This window comes from Carassius carassius, chromosome 4, assembly GCF_963082965.1.
Source record: "Carassius carassius chromosome 4, fCarCar2.1, whole genome shotgun sequence".
NCBI lineage: Eukaryota > Metazoa > Chordata > Actinopteri > Cypriniformes > Cyprinidae > Carassius > Carassius carassius.
The window spans coordinates 21,978,072-22,003,754 of record NC_081758.1 but is presented as its reverse complement, the minus strand read 5'-3'; the positions used below and the strand labels follow the sequence as shown (position 1 = coordinate 22,003,754).

General features: G+C 36.0%; 1 protein-coding gene across 1 annotated transcript in view; it reads right to left on the bottom strand.

The window, feature by feature from the left end:
* Window positions 1-228: 228 nt before the first annotated feature.
* LOC132139503 (protein mono-ADP-ribosyltransferase PARP8-like) overlaps window positions 229-25,683 on the bottom strand; it is a 30,446-nt gene continuing 4,991 nt past the window's right edge. Inside the window, exons 3-26 of the mRNA XM_059547902.1 lie at window positions 16,833-16,870; window positions 16,525-16,614; window positions 15,465-15,535; window positions 15,272-15,340; window positions 12,777-12,871; window positions 10,814-10,874; window positions 10,597-10,687; window positions 9,609-9,675; window positions 9,394-9,522; window positions 7,620-8,202; window positions 6,734-6,787; window positions 6,224-6,319; window positions 5,599-5,691; window positions 5,357-5,482; window positions 5,185-5,250; window positions 4,742-4,809; window positions 4,491-4,539; window positions 3,635-3,747; window positions 2,972-3,044; window positions 2,463-2,532; window positions 2,252-2,325; window positions 2,088-2,157; window positions 1,921-2,005; window positions 229-1,706 (exon numbers count right to left, since the gene is read on the bottom strand). Coding sequence (XP_059403885.1) covers window positions 1,604-1,706; window positions 1,921-2,005; window positions 2,088-2,157; window positions 2,252-2,325; window positions 2,463-2,532; window positions 2,972-3,044; window positions 3,635-3,747; window positions 4,491-4,539; window positions 4,742-4,809; window positions 5,185-5,250; window positions 5,357-5,482; window positions 5,599-5,691; window positions 6,224-6,319; window positions 6,734-6,787; window positions 7,620-8,202; window positions 9,394-9,522; window positions 9,609-9,675; window positions 10,597-10,687; window positions 10,814-10,874; window positions 12,777-12,871; window positions 15,272-15,340; window positions 15,465-15,535; window positions 16,525-16,614; window positions 16,833-16,870 — 2,434 coding nt within the window. The 3' untranslated portion in view covers window positions 229-1,603. The remainder of the gene's footprint in view (window positions 1,707-1,920; window positions 2,006-2,087; window positions 2,158-2,251; window positions 2,326-2,462; window positions 2,533-2,971; window positions 3,045-3,634; window positions 3,748-4,490; window positions 4,540-4,741; window positions 4,810-5,184; window positions 5,251-5,356; window positions 5,483-5,598; window positions 5,692-6,223; window positions 6,320-6,733; window positions 6,788-7,619; window positions 8,203-9,393; window positions 9,523-9,608; window positions 9,676-10,596; window positions 10,688-10,813; window positions 10,875-12,776; window positions 12,872-15,271; window positions 15,341-15,464; window positions 15,536-16,524; window positions 16,615-16,832; window positions 16,871-25,683) is intronic.

Here is a 25,683-nt window from a genome sequence, read left to right as displayed (position 1 = left end):
AATATAATGATCTGATTTACATCCCTTTTTTTAGTAATGACAAACTTGACAATGCGTAAGGATTACATAAACTTTCACTTTAGATTTAATGTCATATTAAGCTGTTCAATTGAATCTAAAATGGAGTCAAATGGAATATATTGCAAGTGAACATCATGTGAATTTACCAGTATTTCAGAGTTCCATGGAAAAATACTTTTCTGGACACAAAATAATCAATACCACATATTTAATGTGCCCATATTTTAATAAAACACATAATTCTGCTCATAAGTGAGAAAAAAAGAAGAAGAAAAAAACTGTTGTGGTGCTACATCTTGACTTCATGTAAAAATTGCATTTCCTTGTATAGTATTTTTTAATAGAATTTAATGAACTGTAACTAAATGTGTTATCTTTATGCACAGTTTCCTAATATCAATATTAGGTGATCATTCTCAAAAATGATTTAGTGATTTTAATGATCGAACAATTTCATGTTTAGAAAGTAAAGTTAACAACCACACAGGTGTCTAAACATCGCTATAAAGAATTGCAAAAATTGAATAGAATACACATTTGAACCTTCTGTTAATACATTACGATGTATAAACAACAAGCAGCAAACACTTATTCTGCCTTGAAATCACCTTACAAAAAAGATTTATATCGAAATATTCAAAGACAATTGGGTGCGGATTATTCCCTTTTATCAAAAATTCTATAATCATAACAAGGGGGGAAAAATTCTGAAAATGTAAGGAAAGCAGCATGCATTTTATGTTTCGCTGTTGCTGCCAAATAAATAAAGTCTTTTCATTTTTTGTATTTTTATTCTTTTTTTTTTTACTTATACTTATCAATGAAAATATTACAGCAATACTGTAGGTTTAAAATGATGATGTTAATGAAGTGGCAGGTTCATTAAATCTGGGCAAATCCTAAACTGAGGCCTTTAGAAATTGTAAACTGACAGCTACTTTTAAGTAACACAGGGATTTTGTTTTTAAACTACACTTGTCAAAGCTCCATCAGCTGCAAATGCAGTCAACATCAGGAGTTGCTCGCTTGTGTTCGGCACTCGTCAAACAATAAATAAGTCTGTCTTCGAAAGGCATTTAAGATTACATGGAAGTTTGAAACCGCTATCATACATTAAGAAAAATAAAGTGCATATACAGTAGACACCTTTTGTATACACAAATTAATGTACTTCAACAAGTACAACTCTTAGTAAACAAGGTCTGATGGCACATATCCTCACAGGAATATTGTATTTTCTCCAGGAAAGTCTCAAAATACTGTATTCTTCAAAGTGTTTCATTTTTCGTATTCTTTACAAAAAAAATAAGCAGTCCATCAGTTGAACTGAAAGACATACCATGCTCTTTCAAAATGTACCTTGAATTTAGAAACTTAGCAAAATGGTAATAGTTTGAATAGTCATGTAAATATGCATGTATCCCAGGGGAACAGTATAAATAGTGTATTCTGAAGATTTGAGCCAATATCCTTTTTGTTCTGTGTGTGTGTTTACCAAAAATAGCCACGGTATTGGCCTCTTGCGCTCAAATATCCAGCTTTGGGAAAGAGGTCAAGGCAGCGGTATTGTGTTCAAACTCTTTCATCCAGTAGCCGTTTGATTGCCGATGACTCGCAGGATCTCCCGATAAATACCAGGGTCCTGTGTGTTTATACTCGTGTCACCTACCTGTCCGTCCTCATAACTAGTTCACAAGTGGTTGAAGAAAAAAAAAAAAAAAAAAAAAACAGAGACTTTCAATTCAATTTACCTGCTATTATTTAGATGAGATGTGCTGCTTTTTATGTTTTGATGGAATAAATGCATTCAATATACGAGATACGCACTCTGTATTTTACAAATACACATTTAGCAACAGGAACAGATATATATGCTGAGTTAGACAAAATTGTACTTACACAAAGAAAAAACGTGTGCAGACATGATCTGTATTTGGAACTACCCAGATGTCCCCATGCTTGTGCAGGTCTGGAGATGTAATAACTGTTACATATATATAAAAAGAAGTGATTATTAACATGACAAAGGTTACAGATGATGATATAAATGTGTGTTAAATGTGTACCTTCACATAAGGCTATGCATTTCAGGTTGCGGCTCTGCAGAAACTGGGGGTTCTGGCCTTTCTTCTGTGACTGAAAGAAAAACAAATTTATAAGACGTTCCAATAATGACTGTGTCATGTGAATGGGGGAAAAATAGTTGTACTAAAAAAATTAAACAAAATACCGGCAAATTAATATTGGACTTGTTGGCAGCATTTTCATCTTTTGAAGCAACTTTCTGCTGTTTTTTATTCATCCCTTTGGGGCGGGGGGGAAGCCACAGTTATGTCAAGCAATTACTCACGCAACACGTTTTTACATTTTTGGTTGTATTGTGCATATATTCAAATAGAAAGTACAGGAAACATGAGTATCAAAAAAGAAGGTTTTAAGACCTGAGTAGCCAAAGGATATGCTTGATAATGGACTGAGATAGATTCCAATCCCATAGATAGCGCCATGAAGCTGCAACCAAGACAACAATTCAGTCTCATGGCATCGAGTTAAATGATTGCAAACTGTTAACTTCTCAAAACTTTAAATATGTCTGCTAAAATATCCAGTAACCATGTACAACTACATTTAAAGACATTTAAGTTCTATATTTTGTTTTAAGAAACATCTAGTAAATAAGCCTCTTAACTATTAAGTTCCTTCTTATGTAAATGTAGAGATGTGGTGTAAAAAGGTAATTGTATCATTAGTCTGCTCAGATGTTTAAGAGCTAACAATGTATTATGCGTACACACACACACACTATTATATAACAATCAGTTACATCCACACTTCTTCCCAGCTTTATTACATTAAAAACATCTTTCCCTTCAACCCTTTTTATCGTTGGTCTCTTTAAGGAATCAGATATTGTGGGTAATGCATCTGCATCATAATTCAATGTCAGTACCTGAAGCCTTGTGTTTGATGCAACGACTAAACCATTCCTCAAAATGGAGTGCCAGTTTTCTATGTGTGATCCACTGAAAGCAAGAGGGAGAAAGAGTCAGTCAGTTTGTCTTTTTAAAACTGGAAAATCAACAACCAGTGTTCTCCAGTCAGCAAGAAACCTTATGCCTGTGCAGCTGTGGCTTTAATTAGATCTGTGCTAAAGACAGATTTGAATTCTATGACTCCTTCGGGATATAGATTGCTGCACAGCTGAATAACAACTGAACTAGTTAAGACACCTGAAAATTATTTCCTTTTATTGTGACAATCAAATGCACTTCCAAATTTAAAATATTTATTATTAGTGGACATAATCTCAATGCCGTGAAGCATTTAAAGTAAGAAATTATAGCTTTTCTGTTATGTCTTGCAGTCCAAACCAGGCTTGTGGCATCTACAGTACAACATTTGTTCAGCACACCCACAGACTATTCACAGAATGCACACAAAAACTGCCAAGAGCTTGCCAAAAATTACAAGCTCCAGCCGGACAGATATTGTAATGTACTTAGGGACCAGATAAAACGCATTTTCCTTAAGCCTCGTTGTACCCTAATCATGAATTTATGAATTTGTAATGATGTGGGTCAGATTTGCAGTTTCTTAGGTAAATGGAACTCACTGGAAAGCAAAGGTACTCCCAAATAGGCCTTTGGCAGCTCTGAAGTTGGATTCTTTGGCTGGTGGACTGCTGAGCAGGAGGAACTGATGGTGTGTGTGCATGAACTTCAGTTGCTGTTGTGAGAAAAACAAGATGAAAGATAATACACTTCAGATGTTAAGCCTTAATCATGAGACATTGATGAGTTCCTGTGAAATTAAAATGGTCTTTAGGAATACAGGAGAACTCAAAGATGGTTTCTAAAGGAGTCATGGTTCTCTCTAAGGGAGGTAATGCCAGTTAAGCTGCTTTTCCACTGCATGGTTTCAGTTTGCTTTTCCACTGCAGTGATGTACCGCTTCACAGCAGGTGTGATTATAGACTGATGGTTATAGTTGTGCCGTCACCTCATCTACTGACCACGATATAGACATTTCTTATTTTAAGTTGCGTGTGACGGTCGTTTAAAGCAAGTAGTTTAAAAAAGTCTTGCAAACAAATGATACTGTGGTGGCTGTTGCGGACTATTTAAATCTAGCAGGTTTGGTGTGTCGTGTTGCAAATCCAATGACATTGGAAGGGACGATTCTCTCTGACCAATCAGTGATCTGCAGTGTTTACACGTCCCATTTTAGCATTGTACGGATCGCCTGGAACATCAACCGAGGTGGCACTGAAAAAGTACCAGGTACTAGGTACAGTAAACAGTAAAAAGAAATTTCAAAAAATAAAAATATGAGCCATGGCATGCAGTGGAAAAGTGCCATTAGTCGAACCCTGATCATCTTAATCTAGAACTCAGAAATGGTGGCATTTGATAGCAGAAATATTAAGGGAAATCATTACAAATGCTTAATAAGACAGATACAAGACTTACTCTAGAAACAGGAAGCTTCACTATGTGTGATCTGTTACTGGAAATCACCCTGTTAAGAAAATGGATTTATCAGCCATGTCATATACCCCATTAGGTTTAAAACCCTCCACCGCAGGACTGCAGACGAATTTAAATAAATGAGCAATTGTTCATCACATGATCATACTGACTGTCCTAGTTAGTACAAAGATGGATATGTATATTGGATCATATATGTAGTGTATATAGGATATAGTGTCATTCTGTCATACCACTGCAGCAGTGGGTGAGCCAGGGGATCATGCTTGTCCATTTGTTTCTTTATCTCCAGGTATGGAGCCTGTGCAGAAGATATGTCAATGGTCAACATGGTATTACATTCTGGCAAGTCTTTTCCATTAGGTATCAAAGCATTAGATGATTTCTCTGAAGTCGTATGCTATGCAAGATAAAAGAATAGTGATTTAAACAACTAGGGCTGTCAATTTAATGTTTAATCAAGTTTATTATTATATTTTACATCATATTAATTAATAAAAATGTATTCAATTAAACTATAATAACTTATTATAAAAATAATTTTTTTACATTATATTTTATATATTTTTTTATATTTGATTTAAACTACTCAATTTTAAATGACGGATGGCCTTAAAAACAATAACAAATCACACAAAAAAGCATGCTTTTTTTGTTATAAAATTCAACTTAATACCTGGGTCATTTCTCTGATAGATGCGATACTGTCAAGTGCTCTCACCACTCGGTCATAGTCCTTTTTCTGAAAAAGAACTCAAACAATCAATGTAATATTCCTTTCAGAATAGCAGGATTAAACTAACGAGACAGGTTAAGCTAAAGCTAATTGCTATTAGTGTTTTAAGTACCCTGGGGTTGAAGGCAAGTGCTTGTGAGTCATTGGGATCCACCACAGAGGGATATGGCTCAAAAATGACAACCTTCCTCGGAGACTCCAGCGCAGATCGGCACATGGACACCAGTAGGTCTACTACCTGTAGTCACAAACAGAAATCGCGAAGGCATTTGGTTAGAAACATGGTATCTTCTGTGCAGAATGACTTCATGAGTGCTTACAGTTGCGTAATGTCTATTTTGTTTGTTTGTGTACCTGAGCACCAGTGGCAATCTCATCAGCAGCTTCATTCATGACCCCCAACGTTTGGAAGGCGAATACACATAACTCTCTCTCACACACTGTGGGCTGCAGGACACATTATAAACAAGATCATTAGAAGTGAAATCTTATTATTAATACAGAATTCATCTAATCACACATAACATCAATTGTCTCACTTTTAATGATTTTAAGGAAATATTTTGCATAAATATTTTCTGAAGAATAATATGGAAAAAGAAAATGGTCTTTGTGACATCAAAACATAAGGTATTTTTATGTTTAATTCATCTTTCAAATTTAAACTTTAACAAAGGCTGTTTAGTATGGAATATAGAACGTGTATAGTATAGAAATCTTGTTTTCAGCAAGAATACATTCAATTGATCAAAAGTGACAATAAAGCCATTTATTACATCACAAGATATTTCTATTTGATCTTTTTGATCAAACAATATTCTTTTTAAAAACATTAGAATATCTTACTAAACCCAACATTTTCAACGGTAGTCTACTGTATACTTTAAAAGACATGCAATCCCGGGTGTCTTAAACATTTAATTCCAAAGTATTCACACCATTTACTATTCCAGATTGCTGGTAGAGCAAACAGACTCACTCTGAGCATTGGTCCATTTTGGAACACGTGAGGTTCATCGCAGACCACACAGAACTCATTCAGAACAGGGATACGCTGTTCTGCATACTCCATAGTCTGCAATTACACATTAGGTCAACACACATGCATCTGTTCAGTGTCATTTCTCCCCTCTGTAACAGTAATATAGCATCAGCAGCTCCACCAAAACACTAATACAAATTAAAAGGATAGTTCACTTAAATTTAATATTTTCATCATGTTTGAAACATCTGGAATGACTTGATGGCGAGTAAACAACGTTAACATTTTTCCTGAAATATTTGATGTAACTTTGGTCACAAGAATACTAATGACTGGAGAATGTCAACTGCTGTAACCAATCACATGCCCTCGAGCTCAGTTTGCTTCAGGAAAGGATTTTGCATGTATTTGTCAGTGAAAGAGTTGCATTAATCCAACCGCAAATACGGTCTGATTAATGAATTTAGGCAAGGGGGAAATGTAGATTTTTTTTATTAATTGTTTTACCTGAACAAGGAAGCCTCTGTCCCTGACTGGAATGGATTTGGCGCCAATGTTTGGCTACTCGAGAAAACAGAAGAAAAAAATAAAAACTCAAATTTGCAAACCAAACACACAAAGTTGTTTTCAAAGCCTGAAGCCAAAAATTACACTTGTGGGACAAAAATGTTTTAACTACAGAATTGATCTCTCTGCAAGAACATTTTTTAATAAATCACCCTGTTCTCAACTTGCTGTATCATCTCTGCCTGGTACGAGCAATTCATTGTGAAATTGCTTACTCTTATTTTTGCAGTAAATAAATTCTGTTAAATAATGCTTTCATATCCAAAACACTCTGGTGTATGCAAATTTCCAAGGATGTTACACTTTTCTTATTTTCCACAATCAATGTACTGCTTAACTCATATCTCTATTTTTATCTGACTTCTACCTACTGCATCTAACAGATCATGTCAACGTGATCTAGTCCTGAACTTAACTGAACTTAGGTGGGCAAAATATTTGATTATACATAGATAATGACACAATGAATAAATTTGACATTTGACATTTATGATTTTCTTCTACAAGGATTATTATTCTCAGATGCTTAGATACTCAGATTACTCTTTTAAGTTTAGCAGAATACGCTGAACTCAAATTTGGCATTTTATTCATTATTAATATCTTCTGTTATGGTTATCATTTAGAATTTTATATTCAAATAAATACAACTTTATCGAAAGACTTCAAATGCCTGGATCTCACTGCACCACACTCGACCAGGTGTCACTGATCAAAGCCAAACCAAACAGGCCATCAATTTAGGCAAATCCTAATTTATTATGTAATCTCAAGGAAGTATTTGCATACGAGGCAACCCCAAGCAGCCTCTGGGAAACATCCTTACCTGAGGTGTGGAAGAGAGTGATGGGGCCAGGATGCCGATTAGCCCTGAGGTAAGGGAGAGACGTCTGCTCTCAGTGACAGGCTCTTTAAAGATGTCACTTTTGCCCATCTTGGTGCTGCTGGAGTAGGACCTGCTGAGCAGACGGTGGTGGTGCTTCAGGCCATCCAGCTCTTCAGTCTGCACACTGCCTGAGCAGGAGCGGCCCAGGAGCCGGTGGGGCTTCAAAGCACCGCCATCGTTACTGCCAGCAGCGTGTTCACAGCGAGGCTCTGCCATGCTCGACCGCGGCGACAGTTTATGAGGCCGCAGCGGAGGGCAGTCCTCCGGTTTATCAGCAGTCGAGCAGGGCCTCGGCAGCAGCCGGTGGGGCTGCTTGAGGGGTTGATGTTGCTCCACCCGCGGGTCGCTGGAGAGAGAGTGGCCCAGAAGCTTGTGCGACTTGCCGACACAGCCGTCCAATTCTGGCTTCACCGTGCTTGAGCATGTTCGCCGTAACAGACGGTGGGACTTTGACACACCGTCCTGCTCAGGTTTGAGCTTCTTTTTGCTCTTCACACAGCCAGGAGGAGGGTAGCTGGGGGATCTGAGTTTGCACAAGCACAGCACATTAATCAAACAATGTGAACTAAGGAACACAGAAAGATGTTGTGCAATTACGCTTGTGCAAATCCTGCACATTTCAGAATGCTTCATTGGCTGATTTACACCTTTTCATTTTTCATGTTAAGGTCTGCATAGTTTGCAGTGGGGATGTGCTATTTCTTGCTCTAATGAATTACAATAGGTCGTGCTGGAGTTAATGAGATACAAAGCATTGAGCACTGTTGAAAAACTGCTTAACCATTTTTCTGCATCTTTCATTTCTGGATAATTTTATTATTTTATCATTCAAACACACACACACACACACACACACACACACACACACGTAAGCCATTCAGGTAAGATTTCCTCTTTATGATTTTAACTACCAAACCCATGTCTACATTCTTAGACATTTAAGTCGAAGTCAATTTCATCAAAATTACAGTCCAGTCTTCTCTGTCTTGGAGTCTTTCCAATTCAATGAAGCATCAGATTGTGTCAACTGTTCCAACAATTTGATAAACAACCACTGACTCATCCTTTAGAATATATCAGCTCTTATGTCTTAGACTCTCCAGCTGGTCTAATAAACACAGGGGCCATGAAGCTGGCACGCTTGTTAGCATAAAAGTAAATGCTGGTCCTGAAGACATAAGTTTAGCCTATTCATACCAAATGTGAAATGTATGGAGAAAATGTACTTATATGCTGAATGGCATACAAATAAACATATTTCTCTCTAGACGGTTATTCAAAAGAAGCCTTATATTCAGATTACAATAACTTTTTTTCTAATTTTTCACATTTTTCTAATACTTCATAACTATATAAACCCAATCAAACAGATGGAGCACAAAAGAGCAAAAAAAACAAGTTTAAGAGTAATGTTAAGACCAGTTCAAACCTATTCAGAGAATGATGAAAAACACATGTAAAACATGTGTAAAACATGTAAAAAACAGTAACAGCAATAAGTAAGAGGGGAATACAGTTTCAGAAAGAGTTTTTGAGCATTTTAATGTGTAATGTTAATTAAACATGTTAACATTAACCAAAAGCAACAAATTTTCTTGGTGTATAGTCCCGGGTTTAAAAGAGTTACAAAGGGGGATATAAATTCAGGACTAGGGTCGGCCTGTATCTGATTAACTGTCTAACACTGGTGTAGCTGAGCGACTTTTTTTCTCACCTGCGTAGAGTTGAAAAAATGTGCAGGGGAGACTTCACCTTCTTATCTGTTTGCTTTTTGCTGTGTGGGCTGATGAGTTTATCTTTGCTCTGACACTTCCACTGCTGTGTGACAAAGGTTTGCATTACCCTGCAAAGAGACAACACACATGAAGTTTAATGACACTAGAAATATAAATATATAACACTAGACACCATTTTCCAGTAGTTTCTTACTTTTTCAGCTGATGTCCAAGTCCAAATCTGTCTTTTGAAGACACTTGAAACACGTCAACAGTGGGAACTGGAAACAGGACATGATATTCTCCATGAGAAAGTTATTGCTAAACACAGTACCATATAATGTAACCATTTGCTACAGCCATTTGATTAAGCCATCAAAGTGAATCAGAGATTTCTAAAACACTGCAACAGAAGGTCACTCTGATATGAGCCACTCATGATAAGCAATATCTTGGCAAGAGATCAAGAGCAGGCATTGCAGCCATGTCTAAGTAACTTCTCTCCTGCGATCTGAACTGAAGTGGCCGTGTTCTTGAGGCAAGTAATTCTGAACAAATCTACAATCAACAGAGAGAGCTCAGTGCAAGGACACTCAAAAGACTCTCACTGACAAGAACAAGGCATATTGCTTTTGTGCAAAAGGAACACAGGGAAAAAACATCTAACAAGGAAAGCTGTTCAAACTAGTCTAATGCTGTTGACGGGAAAATGCATTGCATGATTTTCTTATAGTGTTGTTAACTGTTTATACATTAAACAAAGTTCAATCAAAATCTATGAATCCCTGGTTGGGAATCATGGCAATAGTCCTTAGTCAGGATAGTGCCATATTTAAGTTTTGACAGGAATAAAAAATTAAGCTGTCCAGGATAGAAATACAATGGATTGTATTGTTAAATAACTTTTTTTTTTTTTTTTTACTTTTTCAGCAGACAAAACCTCCATAAAAGAGTTTTTTAAAGATGTAAGTTCTGAAAATAACATGATCTAGGATTGTTATACAGTGTGTGCCATTGTTAAGACTGAAAGTCTATACTTCACAGCCTCGTTTTCATTCGTGATAATTCAATATGGCATCCAACCTGAATAAGAGCTACAGACGTTTATAAAATGAATAGTCTATTACAGAAAGTTTGTTATTGTGTATGTGTGTTTGAGAGAGAAAGAGAGCGAGAGAGAGGGAGAGAGAGAGAGAAGTAACCTGGTCCATTCAGATATTGTGTGAGGGAGCAGTGAAGTCGCACAATAACAGGTTCACTCCGGATCACATCCCAGGCAAGTGCAATCTCCTCCTATGAAAAAATGCTTCATTTAAATTTCACACAATATAACTCACACATACATACACAAAAATATATAATAAAAATCACTGGTCATCATCATTTATCTTTAATAAAACAATGAACAATAACGCTTACATCTAGGAAAGAGACATCAATGTGTAGGTCGATGTCCACATCGTCAATTGCACCATATTCCCTGTATTTAGGGGAAAAAATTGATATAATTGCAGATGATTATTGGCGATTATGAGATTCCATCTTTGACAAAACAAATCCTCCTATTGTGATTACTCTTTATTCACAACAGCTTTTAAAGCACATACTTGTTAAGACTAAACAATTACTAGAATATATTACTCTGAATATTGTAGTTGACAGTCAAGAACAAAGCTTCACAACAAATTTAGACATGATGAAGTTCACTTTGTTTATAAAGCCGGCTTACAAAACATTCTGCTTTAAAATTTTAATAAGAATTATCACTTGCACCTTATTTTAAATGGGTTGGAAGAAAAAAAGAAAATAAAAGAAAAAACAGACAGGACTGGTTTTTATCCATCAGCAAATAACTGATGTGGAAGGAGACTAAGAGCAAATTTGCTAACAAAATATCAAATTTCACATATCATCCTTCACGACGTAAGTAGAAAAATGAAAGCATGTTAACTTTAATCAGAAAGATTCCAGAATAAATCAGTCTTGTGTTATATTTTATTTCTTATGCAAGTACACAGGTACACTTGATGTTGAAGGGATGTAGCTTGATGCTCCAGCTCTGTTGCTGTGCTTTACGCTAAGCATTTATTTCTCATAAAACCATTGTAATGAGTTTGTTGCCTTGCTCTGGGCTAACTGTTACCATGGTTACACCTCACTCCCAAATGCAGCCGCTGTGTCTCAAAAGCAAAAGGTTTGAGAAAATAATAATCTCCTTTGATCTGACAAGAAGAAACAGCTTACATACAGCCAATAAACACACATGCATGTTCATATACATGTTAACACACAAAATTACATATTTACTAAGGTAAAAAAAAAAATTCAGAACAACTTCAAGGAATCATTTCTAAAAGCAGTTTAGCTTTTTCCTTCAAATCAAGTTAAATGAATAGGCAAAAGCCAACAAACCAAATATTTTATTTGGACATGTCCTGGAATTATTAAAGGGGGCGCCAGTGAACCCACTCATAGAGACTGCGGCAAAAGCGACCCAGGCCATTTCTCAAGCAGAAGACTGAATAAATATTCAAAAAAGTCTTCCATCCATGACTCAGAGCAAATGCATCACACACTAGAGAGAATATAAAACACACACTTCTGCTGCTATGAATAGAGTCTTTTATGCTGTTCTTTCATTTGACTGTCTGCTCTTATCAAAAGCAGCTTGACAAGATAAACTTTCAAGGACGACGCTTTTAATAGCTGTCGTCACATGAAACACCATTCAGATTGCCAAATTTTGCAGGGTGAATCACGCTGTTGTTGACAATCTGTCATGAGTTCTTTTCATCTTAGATATTCAGCACAAACACATTTTTTGCTGTTGTCCACAGCATTATTAAAAGCAGCAGTTTCAAATGTGTTATTTCTTGCTTTAAATTTGCTCCAACACTGATTGCAGAGCAGATTAGCTAAAAGAAAGCCTCTCTGTCAGGATAAAAAAACACAGCAATCATGACACCATTACAGGCCTGTAATCAAACTGAAACTGCTCAGACTCTCACAGACCGTATTTCAGTTGATCACAGAGCCTTTCCCCAAATGACAGTCCCCTGGCCACCTCAAGGTTATGGGACCTGGCTCAGGCAGAGAACGTCCTTGAGTGGGTTAACAGTGCCAGAACACTAATGAACGATTGCTCCAGGTGTCGTTTCCCGTAAAACACTTCTCTGGTGGTAGGGGATTTCAGGAAGGAAGTCACAATTTGAAAACCTTTTTTTCTGAGCTGATGAAATGTTTGCACTTTTCCTTACATAATGCTACTTTATTTGACTGTTTTTTTATTTTGTGTGTGAAATAAAAATAAAAAAAATAGTTTAATTGGCAAAAGTTTCCAAATGTTCTCACATCAACAACTAGAAAATGAATGGTCAGATACCTGAGAGATACTGCATGATGGCCATATAGGTCCCTCACGGCTGCCAAATCAGCCTCCAGATGGGGGTGTTTGTGAAGCTCTCCATCATAACTTACCTGTCACCACAAACAAACAGGTCAAAGGGTTGATAAACAGGAGCAGCAGTTCAAAAAGTCAGTAAAAAAGATCAAGAAACACAGGGACAGTTGATCAAGCACTTCTCCGCTAATGATTGAGGCTTCAGAGGTGCATTTTATTGGCTAAACAATGAGCTTTTAATCAGTATGAGATCCAGACATTAACCATGTTCTTTTTAACCTGTTGATGGCTCTGCACTCTTTTAACAATTAATATACATCATACACTTTCAGGGCTCGACAATAAGGACTGCCCAGTGGCCAAAGGCCAGCATAAAAGACGCTCAGGACGGTTGTGAATGGCCTGATCAGGTCAATGCTATGTCTTCTCAAAAGTTCATCATTTGCACTTGTTTTTATACCTTGCCAATTTAAACATTCAAGCAATAAGTGCAAGAAGACGCAAAGGAGAACTGGAATGCTGTTCTCGTGCACCTTTGTCTGTGTTTTCTTTCACTTGAACAGACAAATACATGCAACATTATGTCAAGTTTACTTATTACTGTCTTGGCGAGTATCCTAAAACACGATTGGTTGTCTTAAGTGACATGTAAACACGTCAATCGGACTGAATTTGCCAGATCCGATTAAAATTTTGAACGGATTGTAAGGGGCGGTTTATTCCTTTTGTAATCCGAGCGAGAGGACACGTAAACACTTGATTGGATTGAAAACCAAAACTGGAAAGTACAGCGCATGCGCAGTGACGTAGAAATAGCGTCATGACATAGGACGCACGGATCGAGATGTTCTTCCTGGTGAATAAAGTGTCATAAATAAGTATCCCATCATTATAAAACTCCCCTTTCACTCAGTGTCTAAGAAGTGGAGCAGGATAACATTCCACCAGAGTCCTTGTTTAAGACTCTCATCAACAAACGATTGGTTTTGGGTGCTTACTTTTTTTTCTCAAGTAAACAGCACTGTGCTGGTTGTTGCCTTATTAGAACCCAAAGTAGATAAATATCTAGGGGTGCACAATATATATCGGCCGGTGATTAAAGCGCATCTAGTCAGTAAAGCCGGTTCTCTAATCACCGGTAAATCCCATCAGGTGCGTGATTTCACATAGTGCAGCTGTTTCTACATGGAGCCATTGTTAACTGACAAGCTGCGCAAATCCACATTCATTATCAGCTTGGATTTTGTGCAGCTTGTCAGTTAACAACGGCTCTGTGTAGTAACAGCTGCTCTATGTGAAATCACGCGCCTGATGGTAGATCACCCCTATATCACGTGTGATTTTTAAAACAGCATGCAACAACAGTGGGAACTCTGTATATTCATGCAGTGTGCACATGTCAAAAGAGTAAATCCGATCAGAAGCTTGTGACATAAACGCGCATATCAACCCGATCACTTTATTCAGCGTTCATGTAAACACTACGTTCAGATTCCTCAATCAGAATAAATTAATTCCGATGGAAGCAAAAAGTGTCCATGTAAACGCACCTATTGATTGATTGATATCCTAGTCAGTAATAATTGATAGTAAGAAGTTAACAGGAAAGGTGAATTTGAACAGGTGAAAAATTAATCACAGATTTTGATTAAATATCTTATAGAAGTATAAGATATAAGTATAAATATAAGTAAATTAAAAAAGTTTTTTTTCTTTTTTTTAAATATTTAAGTTCTTTCTTCTAATCCAGTTTAAAAACTCATAACAATAACTCATCATAAGTCATTCATATTTAAATGAAAAACATTAATCTGTTTGTTTCTTGAGCCTCTAGACTTGCTCATCACAGCAACACTCAACCAGTTTGAAAATTAGTTTGGGACGGGACTCTGTTTGTAAGACTGAGGTAATGTGCAGGAAAAATTGTGATTATTTACTCTCAATCTTTAGAATCAGTCAGGTCTGCAGTTCCATTTGGTGACACTAGTGGCACTAATTTGCTAGGAAAAAAATATTAATATATACAGGTCTTTACATAAAAAGGAAATACATAATACATACCTGTACCTTTATACCTGTAAGACCTTAGGAAGTTTAGTTGCACTGACTACGTGAGGCAGAGTTTCACATGGTGAACAGGACATTGTTTTGAAAACTCCACCTCTGAAACTTTTAATATTATCCCTATTACTAAAGGTCACATTTGCCGTGCTTCTAAATTTCATTCTGCACCAATTAGCATGATAAAAAGACATTTAATATCAGTCTGTTGTGAGAGAATTCAGTAAGAAGTATAGAATAGAAGTATTCTTATCTTTCCTACAAATCTTTAAACAGTAACGTAAAAAAAGGCATGTTTGCACTGAAAATTATGACAACAATTGGTTAGTTATTGGATAGTCAATAAGACTGCAGAGATTTCACAGACTGAAATGTTATGTCAATAAATGTAGTGTATTGACTCAGGCTGAACTTACCTGTCCAACATAGTAGAACTCCTCTGAATCATTGTCACCCTCTGAATCCTCCTCTATAGCATAATGGCACTGGAAAGATTTCAAAAGCAAGAGAGGCCTTTAGTCACAATACAGCTGACTCGATGATTTACCTCACATTTGTAAATAAAATACATTTTATAATAAAAGTTATAATTATGGTCTAATTTCTTACCACGTTTTTGTCGGTTTGAAGTTTTGATTTAATAGACAGACAGCTGGTGGCATCATTATTTTTGCGTATTTCTAAAGACAGAGTAGAGTGAAAGCACATGACATGATACATGAATTGAGAATTTCAGATTAAGATCATATCTGGCATAATTCCTGTGACAGGCCTGGTCATGTCCTGAACATACAGAGTTTCTTACCATTTTCTTGTGTTTGTAGACCATAAATACATGTACGGTGATGGCAATACAAACGTTTCAACTGAAACTAAACTGTCTTACTAAAAGTTTTTATTGTTAATTCCATTACAATTCCAAACCACAAAACCTACAATCACAGCTCTGAATCACAAATCTGGGATAACACCACTGATCTATAATATATATATATAGATCAGTGGATAACACACTGCCACATGAAAAACGTTTTTGACCACAGTGTCGCACACCCTCGCTGCCAATCAGCAGTATTAAATATTAAAATAAAACAGAAAAATGGAAATGGAAAACTGAAATTTGCAATAATATTTTACAATATTAATGTTTTTACTGTATTTCTGCTAAAAAAATAAATGTAGCCTGGGTGAGCATAAGAAACTTCTTCCAAAAACATTTGGAAAAACATCTTACCAACACCAACATTTAAACCGTAGTGTTTGTGTATATTGTGGTTATATTTGTGGTACCTTTGAGTACAATCTACATGCTGTATTTACATGAATATGGTATAAATTCAGTACCATGTGCTTCCACTGCTTTTTTGTTATGATCTGTCTACAGACCATCATTAATGCTAGGTCTGAAGTCAACTCAATGAAATCTGATTGCACTAGTGTTAAATCATGGTAGTTCAGGGTTGGAACAAAAAAATATTCAGCTGGCAGGGCCTTGACCAAAGTTTAAAATTACTGTAATATTACTGATGTACAATCTGGATCTGGAAGGCTGCTGGTTTTCCTTTTCCTTTAGGAGTGACTTTAAAATATCTGATCATTCAACTGGTTCAATGGTTTTCTTCAGCTGCAGCTCTTTTATGATTCATTATTAGATGGTAATGCTTCTTACCTGTTGCAATTCTGTGGAAAATCACTGGTATTGGATCCCTGGTGACTAACACTTCATCATCGTTTTCAGAGTTAGACACATATGTGTTATCTGAAATGACAAGGACAAGCAGGTGCCACTGAAATACCTAGAAATGTAGACACGAAGATGATCTAACAGAGTGATCAAACCTGGCAGTAGTAACCAAATAAGAGCTACCACAGGGCTATTGTTAAAGGACTATTGCGCCTTATTGTAATATGCAGAAGAGTGGTGAAAGTTTGATCCATCCTTTCATCAAATAATCCATCAACTTGTGTGTGCAATACCTGGATAATCATCGGAGACGTGAACAGAGTAGGACACCCTAAAAAAAAATGAAAAAAATTACATTAGAAAGGATAAATGTAACACACTGCAGTCCATTACAAGACAGACTCATGCACATATGTGACCCTGGACAGCAAAACCAGTCTTAAGTCGCTGGGGTAGTAAATTTACTACTGTAAATATATCAAAACTTAATTTTTGATTAGTAATATGCTAAGGGCTTAATTTGGACATATTCGGTCCTATCCTAATAAACCATACAGCAATGGAAAGCTTATTTATTCAGCTTTTAGATGATGCATAAATCTCAATTTCTAAAAATTGACACTTAAGACTGGTTTTGTGGTCCAGGGTCATATATGGTACCTAACACACAAATGTCTCATTTCATCACACTAAATCAATTCAGAGACAGTTTGAATATCATCATATCATATTGTGACAGAGTACCACTGGAGCTCTTAGACACAAAGGTCCAGATGTTTTTTGTGTTTTTCTTCTTCTTTTTACACCTCTTTCGATCTTACTGTAATAAAATCATAATTTATTGTACCTCACTCAGTGCAGTACTTTCACAGACACTGCAAATAAATGAAAAGTACAAAGTCTAGTGACACTTTATTTTAAGGTCCAATTCTTGCTTTTAACAAATAATTAAATACAACTTGTGCCTCAATAATCTCCTAATTGGCTCCTTATGAATAAGGCAGTTGTTAAATTTAGGTAGGCCTATTGGGTAGGATTAGGGATGTAGAATATGGTAATGCAGCAGAATGTGTGCTAATAAAGTGTGTGCTAAGCACTAATAAACAGCCAATATGTTTAATTACATACACTGCAGTTAAAAATCCACCAGTCAAAATACTGCTCTTTTAGCATTTTCTATTTGATTCTATTTTTAGCATTTCTATTATCATTTAATTTTTTTACAAATAATATTATTAGCATAAAATACAAGTTGACAAGTTGAGCATCACTACACCATGGACAAAAAGACAATGGACCCACAACATTTTTCTGACATTTTGCTATTGTGCCCCTTGCTTAAAGACCGCAGCACTCAAGCTACATGCAACTCCTGTATCTAAAAGAGTTTATTTTTGTGTTGACTTGATTTAGCAAGATAGAATTGTCATAGATATTGGGATCCCACCAGTCCATTACTCACTGAATAGCTGACATTATAAACTGTTCACATATGAATAAATTAAAGCAAATGATCCGATACAAAAAACTATTCATTTTATGTTTCGGTGCGGTGCAGAAATGTAATGCTATGAAGACAGAAAAGCCATCTAGCGTTGACAAAAACAACTTAAGATATCAGCAAAATGATTGAAAAATAAAATAAATAAATAAATAAAGGCTTGATTAGATTTGACAGAAATAACAGAAATGAGCAGATGTTATAAATTATAAGTGATGCATTACAGAAGAGACCATCGGGTCCCAGAGGGGTGCTACCCACAAGTCCTGAAAACAGTCTAAACACTTAAGTAAGAGGCAATTTAGGAAAGTGTGGTATCCATTGCACGCAATCAAGTAAATAAGGTTGCAACGAACCATGTTGACAACAAGACACCGTCTCCAGTGAAGTACCTTGAACTAATGTGGAGAATTAAGTGATCAAAATCATACTATTACCTCAATATAGGCTGATCTGGCAAAAGTGAAAATATCACGCAGGTGACCTTTATGTGCTTATGTTTTTTTGATCTATTGCACAAAATGAGAAATTGTATTCAGGAATTAATGGAGCCAATGACCTTATACATACCCTTATGGCAAATAACTTCATGAACAAAAAAAACATAAGCGTACTCTTTGTAGACTCCGACTACTACTGGCATAGAACGCGATATAAGCCCAGAAAGGTTTATGTGATGAGAACACAGAAGAGAAATTGATTCAGTGGAAGTGAAACCCCTTCTGAGGTCTCTCATAGGATGGTGCCACTGACAGAAAGCATTACTCAGAATGACACCTGGTTTTATCAAAAATTGACTTGGGTTGTGGTATACATGAAACTGGGTTTTTTTGGTCACATGAACACATTTTTCTCAAGCGCTACAAACATCTGCTAAATGTCAATGACTGTGCAAAAAGGCATTAAGTTCAGGTGTATGAGGTTTATGCTTACGTTCATCACAGAAAGTCTTCTTAATAATGCATCTCTGCCCCAATAGCTAATTTTACAGGAATAATAATAGAAAAAAAAAGTTTTGTCAAGTAACCAAAAAATTACTGAAGCGCTGTCTTCTCCTGAATTTCATCGGGAGAGCTGAATTACAGTCTTGCGCTACAGTGCCACACTGGTCAAACTGCGTTATTGCAGGCTCTTACATTAGATCATATGACTTTAACGACTACTCGACAACAAAAATATTTGTTGACAAGTTTTTTATTGTCGACGTTGTCGATAATGTCAACTCATCGTTTCAGCCCTTTAGGCGCTTTTTTTTCAATGAGCCTAGGCTGGAAACAACAACCTGAGTAGTACATTGAGTTACACTAATGAAAGTATTTTTAAGGGTTCAGATAGTGCCATAAAATAAGTTTTCATATCTAATGTCAAATGTACAGATTTTCAAGGAATAGGCCACCAGTTGACCAAATTCAAAATGACAAGGCAATTACAGCATCTCCTGCCCTGGTTGACTTGATTCTGGGGTAAAAATATTTTTGCTTTGTAACCCAGAAATGAAATATGTAAAATGCAGTTTTTCTTTAACAGTTCAAACACTGATGAATAGAATAAAGACACAAGCTAGCAGACACAAACCAATTTTCATTAGCCCATTCAAAATTCGTATTTCATTAAAAATCATAAAAAATATATAAATCTTGTTTTTTAATGTATATAAATGCTAAATTTTATTTCTAGCGTCTCTACACAGACACTGTAAGTGCCCTCTCGAGCTACTGACGTGGCTAACGGTAAACTATTGTTGAAAACCTATGAAAACCTTTAGGAAAACATTTTTATGATCATTTTTCATGGCTAAAAACATGTACAGTATGAAATACTGATAACATATTTCTTTGCATTTAATTGTATCCAGGGCCGGATTTATGGTAGTGTTAGAGGGAACGAAACAAGTGCTGCATGCTCAGGTGTCTCTCATTGTAACAAACATAGTGTAACATGATGTAAACGAGATTCACTGTGCAGTGTACAGCTTCAATTGATTATAACAGAACTTTGTGAGATTGTGATAAACTGAAATAAATGACACTTTTTAGTGATTATAAGCGGAGTGCTCTTTGGGATACGGCTCTTTTGGGGCGGCAGTGGCTCAGTGGTTCATGTAGGTTGTCTACAAACCGGAAGGTTGGTGGTTCAATCCCCGGCTCCACCTGACCAAGTGTCGAGGTGTCCTTGAGCAAGACACCTAACCCCAGCTGCTCCCGACGAGCTGGATGGCGCCTTGAATGGCTGACACCGCAGTCGGTGTGTGAATGGGTGAATGTGAGGCAAATTGTAAAGCGCTTTGGATGGCCATGTGGTCTGTTGAAAGCGCTATATAAATGCAGTCCATTCCATTCCATTCCATACAATCCATTTGGAATTTAATACGTTTTGTTTTTTTCATGATGCGAAGAGGACCAGTGTCTGCTTATACGCTGCAAAATTCCAGGAATGACATCTGCGTGCATTTATATGCTGATGTCACTATTATTGCAATGATAGTGATAACCATAAGAATGGACAGGACAAAAAAATGTCAACATAGAAGTAGGCTACATTTAGGCCTGGTTAAAAAGAAAACTGGAATTGGCAAAAAAAAATCGGAAATCAGAATCGGTCAAGAAAATTTCAATCGGTGCATCTCGATCTAATTTATTACATATTTGTTTTACTCATTACACATGATACATAAAAAACATAAATATATACATACATACATACATACATCTTAAGCAAATATTAATGTTTCTGGCTTAATTTGTAACTGTGAAGTCTGCACTGACAAATGCTGTGGTTTATATAAACTTAAACTGGCATAAAACCGTTACAAAAACCCAATGTGGTGTGAACATGGAAAATGACTTCTGCTTTTGATACTTTCGTTTTCAGGACTATACTACACCCTATCACATTAGTTAGTTATCACATTATTACGGTACTTCCTCATCTACTCTCTGAATTAATAGTTTACATCCTTTTGATATAGTATACCAAATGACCCAAAGTTTATTTCCAGTGGTCTGCCAGTATCCGAATCTAATGCAACAACATTTGTTTGAATTAGAGCTTGTCACAATTTAGCACTCATGGTAATTACGCAAATTCAGTTATACAAAGATGATGAAACTCAAACATAATTTGTGTTGATCTTGGCCATGATGGATTATTCATGAGAAACTACTGCATCTCTGGGATTATGGGCTTGTCTGTTCTTTTCACTGCTTGAATCATATTATACCTACTTCGTGTAACATCTAACAAAAGTGATCTCCATGTGAATAGACATCTTTGAATGGTTTGCTGTATCAAATATCAGGGTTATCTGGCATATGAGATATTAGAGCTACCTTGTTTTCTGTGAAGAAAATACAAGAACACAAACATGACAAAGAATGGGTGCAAAAAAATGAGGCCATGTCTATATTAGAAATGTTGATCCTTCAGTAAAAGCTATTGAGTGCAGGTTGCAGCACTACAAACAGGAAATGTGCTACTTCCTCTATAAGGCGAGGTGCAATATTTTTTCATAGACAGCCTGCCAGCTCATTTCCTGCTTGTAATGCAAGGTACCTCCTCTAAGAATAAGAGTGACAATTGCAAACAAGGAACTACCCATTTTTAATTCAGGACACCTAAATGGATTACATTTTTGCAGTGGCAAACAACTGAACATGGAAATGAACAATCAATCTAGCGCAGTGTAAGGAACAGGGTTCTTGCACCTCTGCCAAAGTGAAATTCAAGCATTTCTCATGCATTTTCAAGGTGCATTTTCAAGCTTTTCAAGCACTTTAGAACTGTGGTAAATGACGTTTCCATACTTATTCACGTTAAATTAGATCTTATTGTGCTAATAAAACTACATGTCTGGATTGCATATAATGTTGGATAATATAAATAGACAATATTCAGTATATAAATGATAAAATAAAATAAAAACAATTACTGTTCAGATTAGTAGGGCTGGGAATTGATTCAGATTTACAGATTTGATTCAATTTAATTCACATGCTCTTGATTCGATTCGATTCTCAATTTATTTATTTTTTATTACATTCAGTGAACATAGTTTTAAAACAAATGCTAATGATATTTCAAAAAAATGAACAGTAAACATCAGTTTACAAATAGTGAATTTATAAAAACAATTTAAGTGCCACAGGCCTACATTTTAAACCTTTTCTTTTTTTGTATAGGGTCCTTTTTTAAACAATAATAGGGCCATATAAAATGTTCTTCTTAATTTTTCTGGTAATCAGATGAAGGCATAAAACAATTTAATTTATCCTAATAAAGTGAAAAATCCTTTATTTTTTCTGTTACTGAACGAAATAAATATCAGATAAAAAAAAGTCCCCAAAACAGAAATATCTGATCATCATCCATATCGCTGTTTAAATTACACAACCAAGGCAACGACTGATGCATTTATATTGCATTTCCAAGATCTCTGTTATAAGTGCCAGTGGAAAATGAAACTTATATGGGGTGACTGGCCCGGATCGGCACGGAATGGAACGGTTAAGGGAAGAGTTCGGACTGATGGTGGAAAAGCGTGAATCACCCATGAGTGAACGTCATGGAAGAGAAGACAAAAATGCCTGTAAAAATTTTCTGTAAGTGATACGCCTATAGAATACATTGTTGATTTAAAAAACGAGCTAATTTTATCCTCCATGTTAATCAGTAATTTAACACATTTAAAAACGTGCACTTAATTTGCTTGGAAAATACTTGCGAATACAGCAGCCATAAAACAAACGTACAGTAGCCCAGCCTAGTAATAATTTGTCTATATTAAAAGTATTTCTCTTAACAGACCTGTGTATTAATAATAAGCCCTGTTTGCGTGAGGGGTGCCGCTTCCGGCTCGTGGTGTTCTGTAGTTTATTAAAAGTTGATTAATTCTGAGTGTCGCGTGTCCATATTGCACCAAAATGCAATACTGCACTCCCTCTGGTCCGCAGCTACACACACCACATGTGAAGTCGATTGGATGAACAGTTCTCGACATAATATCAATGCAAACAGACAGACATACACGCAGAGATTAACTTCTCTATAATAGAGAAGAATATGTTCAGCCCCTCCCTTCGAAGCTCAAAAAATGGCATTCGGACCAGCCCTACTGTGATTACAGGTAAGCCAGGATTCCATTCACCCAGGGTTTAGGATGACCCAGAGTTAACAATTTCAAGTGTGAAAAGCTCTTTTGACGATTCAAATAGAATAGCCTACCTACATTAAAGAATGTTTTTGTGTGTGAGAAAATGGCAAATTGGTTAAGTAGCATGAAAAACAAAACGGGCAACGAACATTCCCCATCAATTTAAACTGTTGACTCCAAATCTTGCGTAAGCTCACCATGCAAATTAATCTTGTTTACATCGTATCACTTCATTGTTTATCAAATTATTTGAGATGCAGAATTTTGATTAACAAAAGTCAATTTCGGGGCTCATCCTCGGGTGTTTCGTCTTCATTTTAACCATAAATTTCATTTGTCGTTTTCAAGTCAGAGCTCACTGAAGCGGCAACCTCCGATCATCTGCCGCTCTGTTCCATCAGAGGGCGCACATCTAAAAAGACTGGCAGATCATATCACACAACACTACAGCAAACGCACAGAATCAAGTGCATTTGTTTTCATTTTATGCAAAAGGCAAAAATAATTAGGCTTATTATATCTAAAAAAGTGAACTATTCAGTAAGATTAAGTGAATTATTATGAAACCAATGCAACTGCAATTTCAAGCAGTTTCAAGAACTTTATTCAAAATCTAAGCACTTCATTAAAATTCAAGCATTTTCAAGGATTTCAAGCACCCGTATGAACCTTGTTACAAAACAACTGAACGTGCACAGAATTTTTAATTGCATGATACACTTATATGCATTAAAAGTGATTGGGTGCTATAATTACTATTAAGACATGAAAAACAAATCAGAAATAGACCTAAAGATAGGTATCTAGAATAGATAGATACTTTTCTGAACCTTGACAGTGTAACATACTTGGCAGTCTATGGGACAGTCGCAGGACTTCGGTTTTCATCCAAAATATCTTAAATAGTGTTTCCAAGATGAACAAATCTTTTATGAGATTGGGACGACACAGGGTTAAGTGATTAATGACAAAATTTTAATTTTTGGGTGGAGTATCCCTTTAATACAGGTTTGGGACAACATGAAAGTGAGTAAATGACTCAAAAAATTTCCATTCTAAAATTTTAAGTTTTGGGTGAACTATCCTTTTAATGTCAAGCGGCAGCATGTTTAGTACTATTAGTCTGCTGTCATTTTTAAGACCTACACACACCTAATATACAGGCACGGGGTTAATATATATATATATATATATATACTGTCACATCTCTGTCAAACCCCGGTAAGTTCATTTTCCTCCAGCATTCTGCAATATTTTAGATTATATGGACAGTTTGTGTTTATCATTGTTTTAAATGGCATAATAAGCAAACTAACAAACATTATTATCAGTCGCGTGTCTAATAACTGCTGTCCGGGGGATGCATTTTATTTCCAGTCTTCAAGTACTGTTTCAGAAGTTAATTCTGTGGCAAGTAAGTCAACCCTCTACATTGCAAGTAAATCACTCGCATATGTGACTAAATCTTCATTCTGGCTACTAAATGATGTCTAATATTAGCCAATGGCTAATAAATTCTCTGATTTTACTCGCCAGTGTGTTAGTTGGAGTCCAAGTATAATTTTAGCACAGATATATTTTCACTCTTGAACACTCTCCGTCAGTTGATCTGTGCTTTTTTTTTTCCTCAATGGATGCGCAATTCACCTGTATTTAATGTACCGTAAACTCTAGTGTTAAGGCGCACAAATCACCATCGCTTACGCTTACACTCACATAGAGTAAGAGAGAGAGAGACAGAGAGAGAAAGAGAGAGGATTGACGCGCTACATTTAAACAATATTATTTGTTGCAATCTCATTGGCTGGCGCTCACCTATTATCATCTCCGTTTTGATTTCAGCAAATCAGTTCGAGCAAACACACAAAACCTGATTAATATTCACGAATCCAGCAGCTCATTAATCTTTAGTAATCCTTAGTGTGTTTTCTAGTTTTTATTAGTAGGAATGGTATTATTATTATCCTATCAGTATTTTTGTAGGTTGTTTCCCAAAATCGTTTTTATATATTTTTTTATTTTTTTACAGAAACACTGAATGACCAAAAAAGTTAATGGTTAAGTTAAAATGTTCAGTTAAGACTAATAAGCATTTAAACATGGTTATCAAGTTTACTTCTAATTACTAAAGTTCTATTCTTAAATGATACTTGCTTATTATAAAGCTTGACTGACTGGTGAGTAAACTAAAATAATTACTAGCCAATGGCGATTCAATTGCCAAGGTGTCCGTAGAGGGATGTATGTTGTTATGTAGAAAGAACATTGTATCACTACACATGTTTGACAGCTCTGGCGTGATGAGACACGTAAAAACAATGTATTAAAAACGCTGTGCATTCATTAGTCGACGGCATAAAAGTTTGCGAGCCAAGATTTCTTTCAGTGATAGTGTTGAACAGGGGATTTTTCCCCACGCATTCCCTCAACCACAAAAAAATAAATAAATACACCAAAAAAAAAAAAGAATACACTTACACATACAGGCGAATCC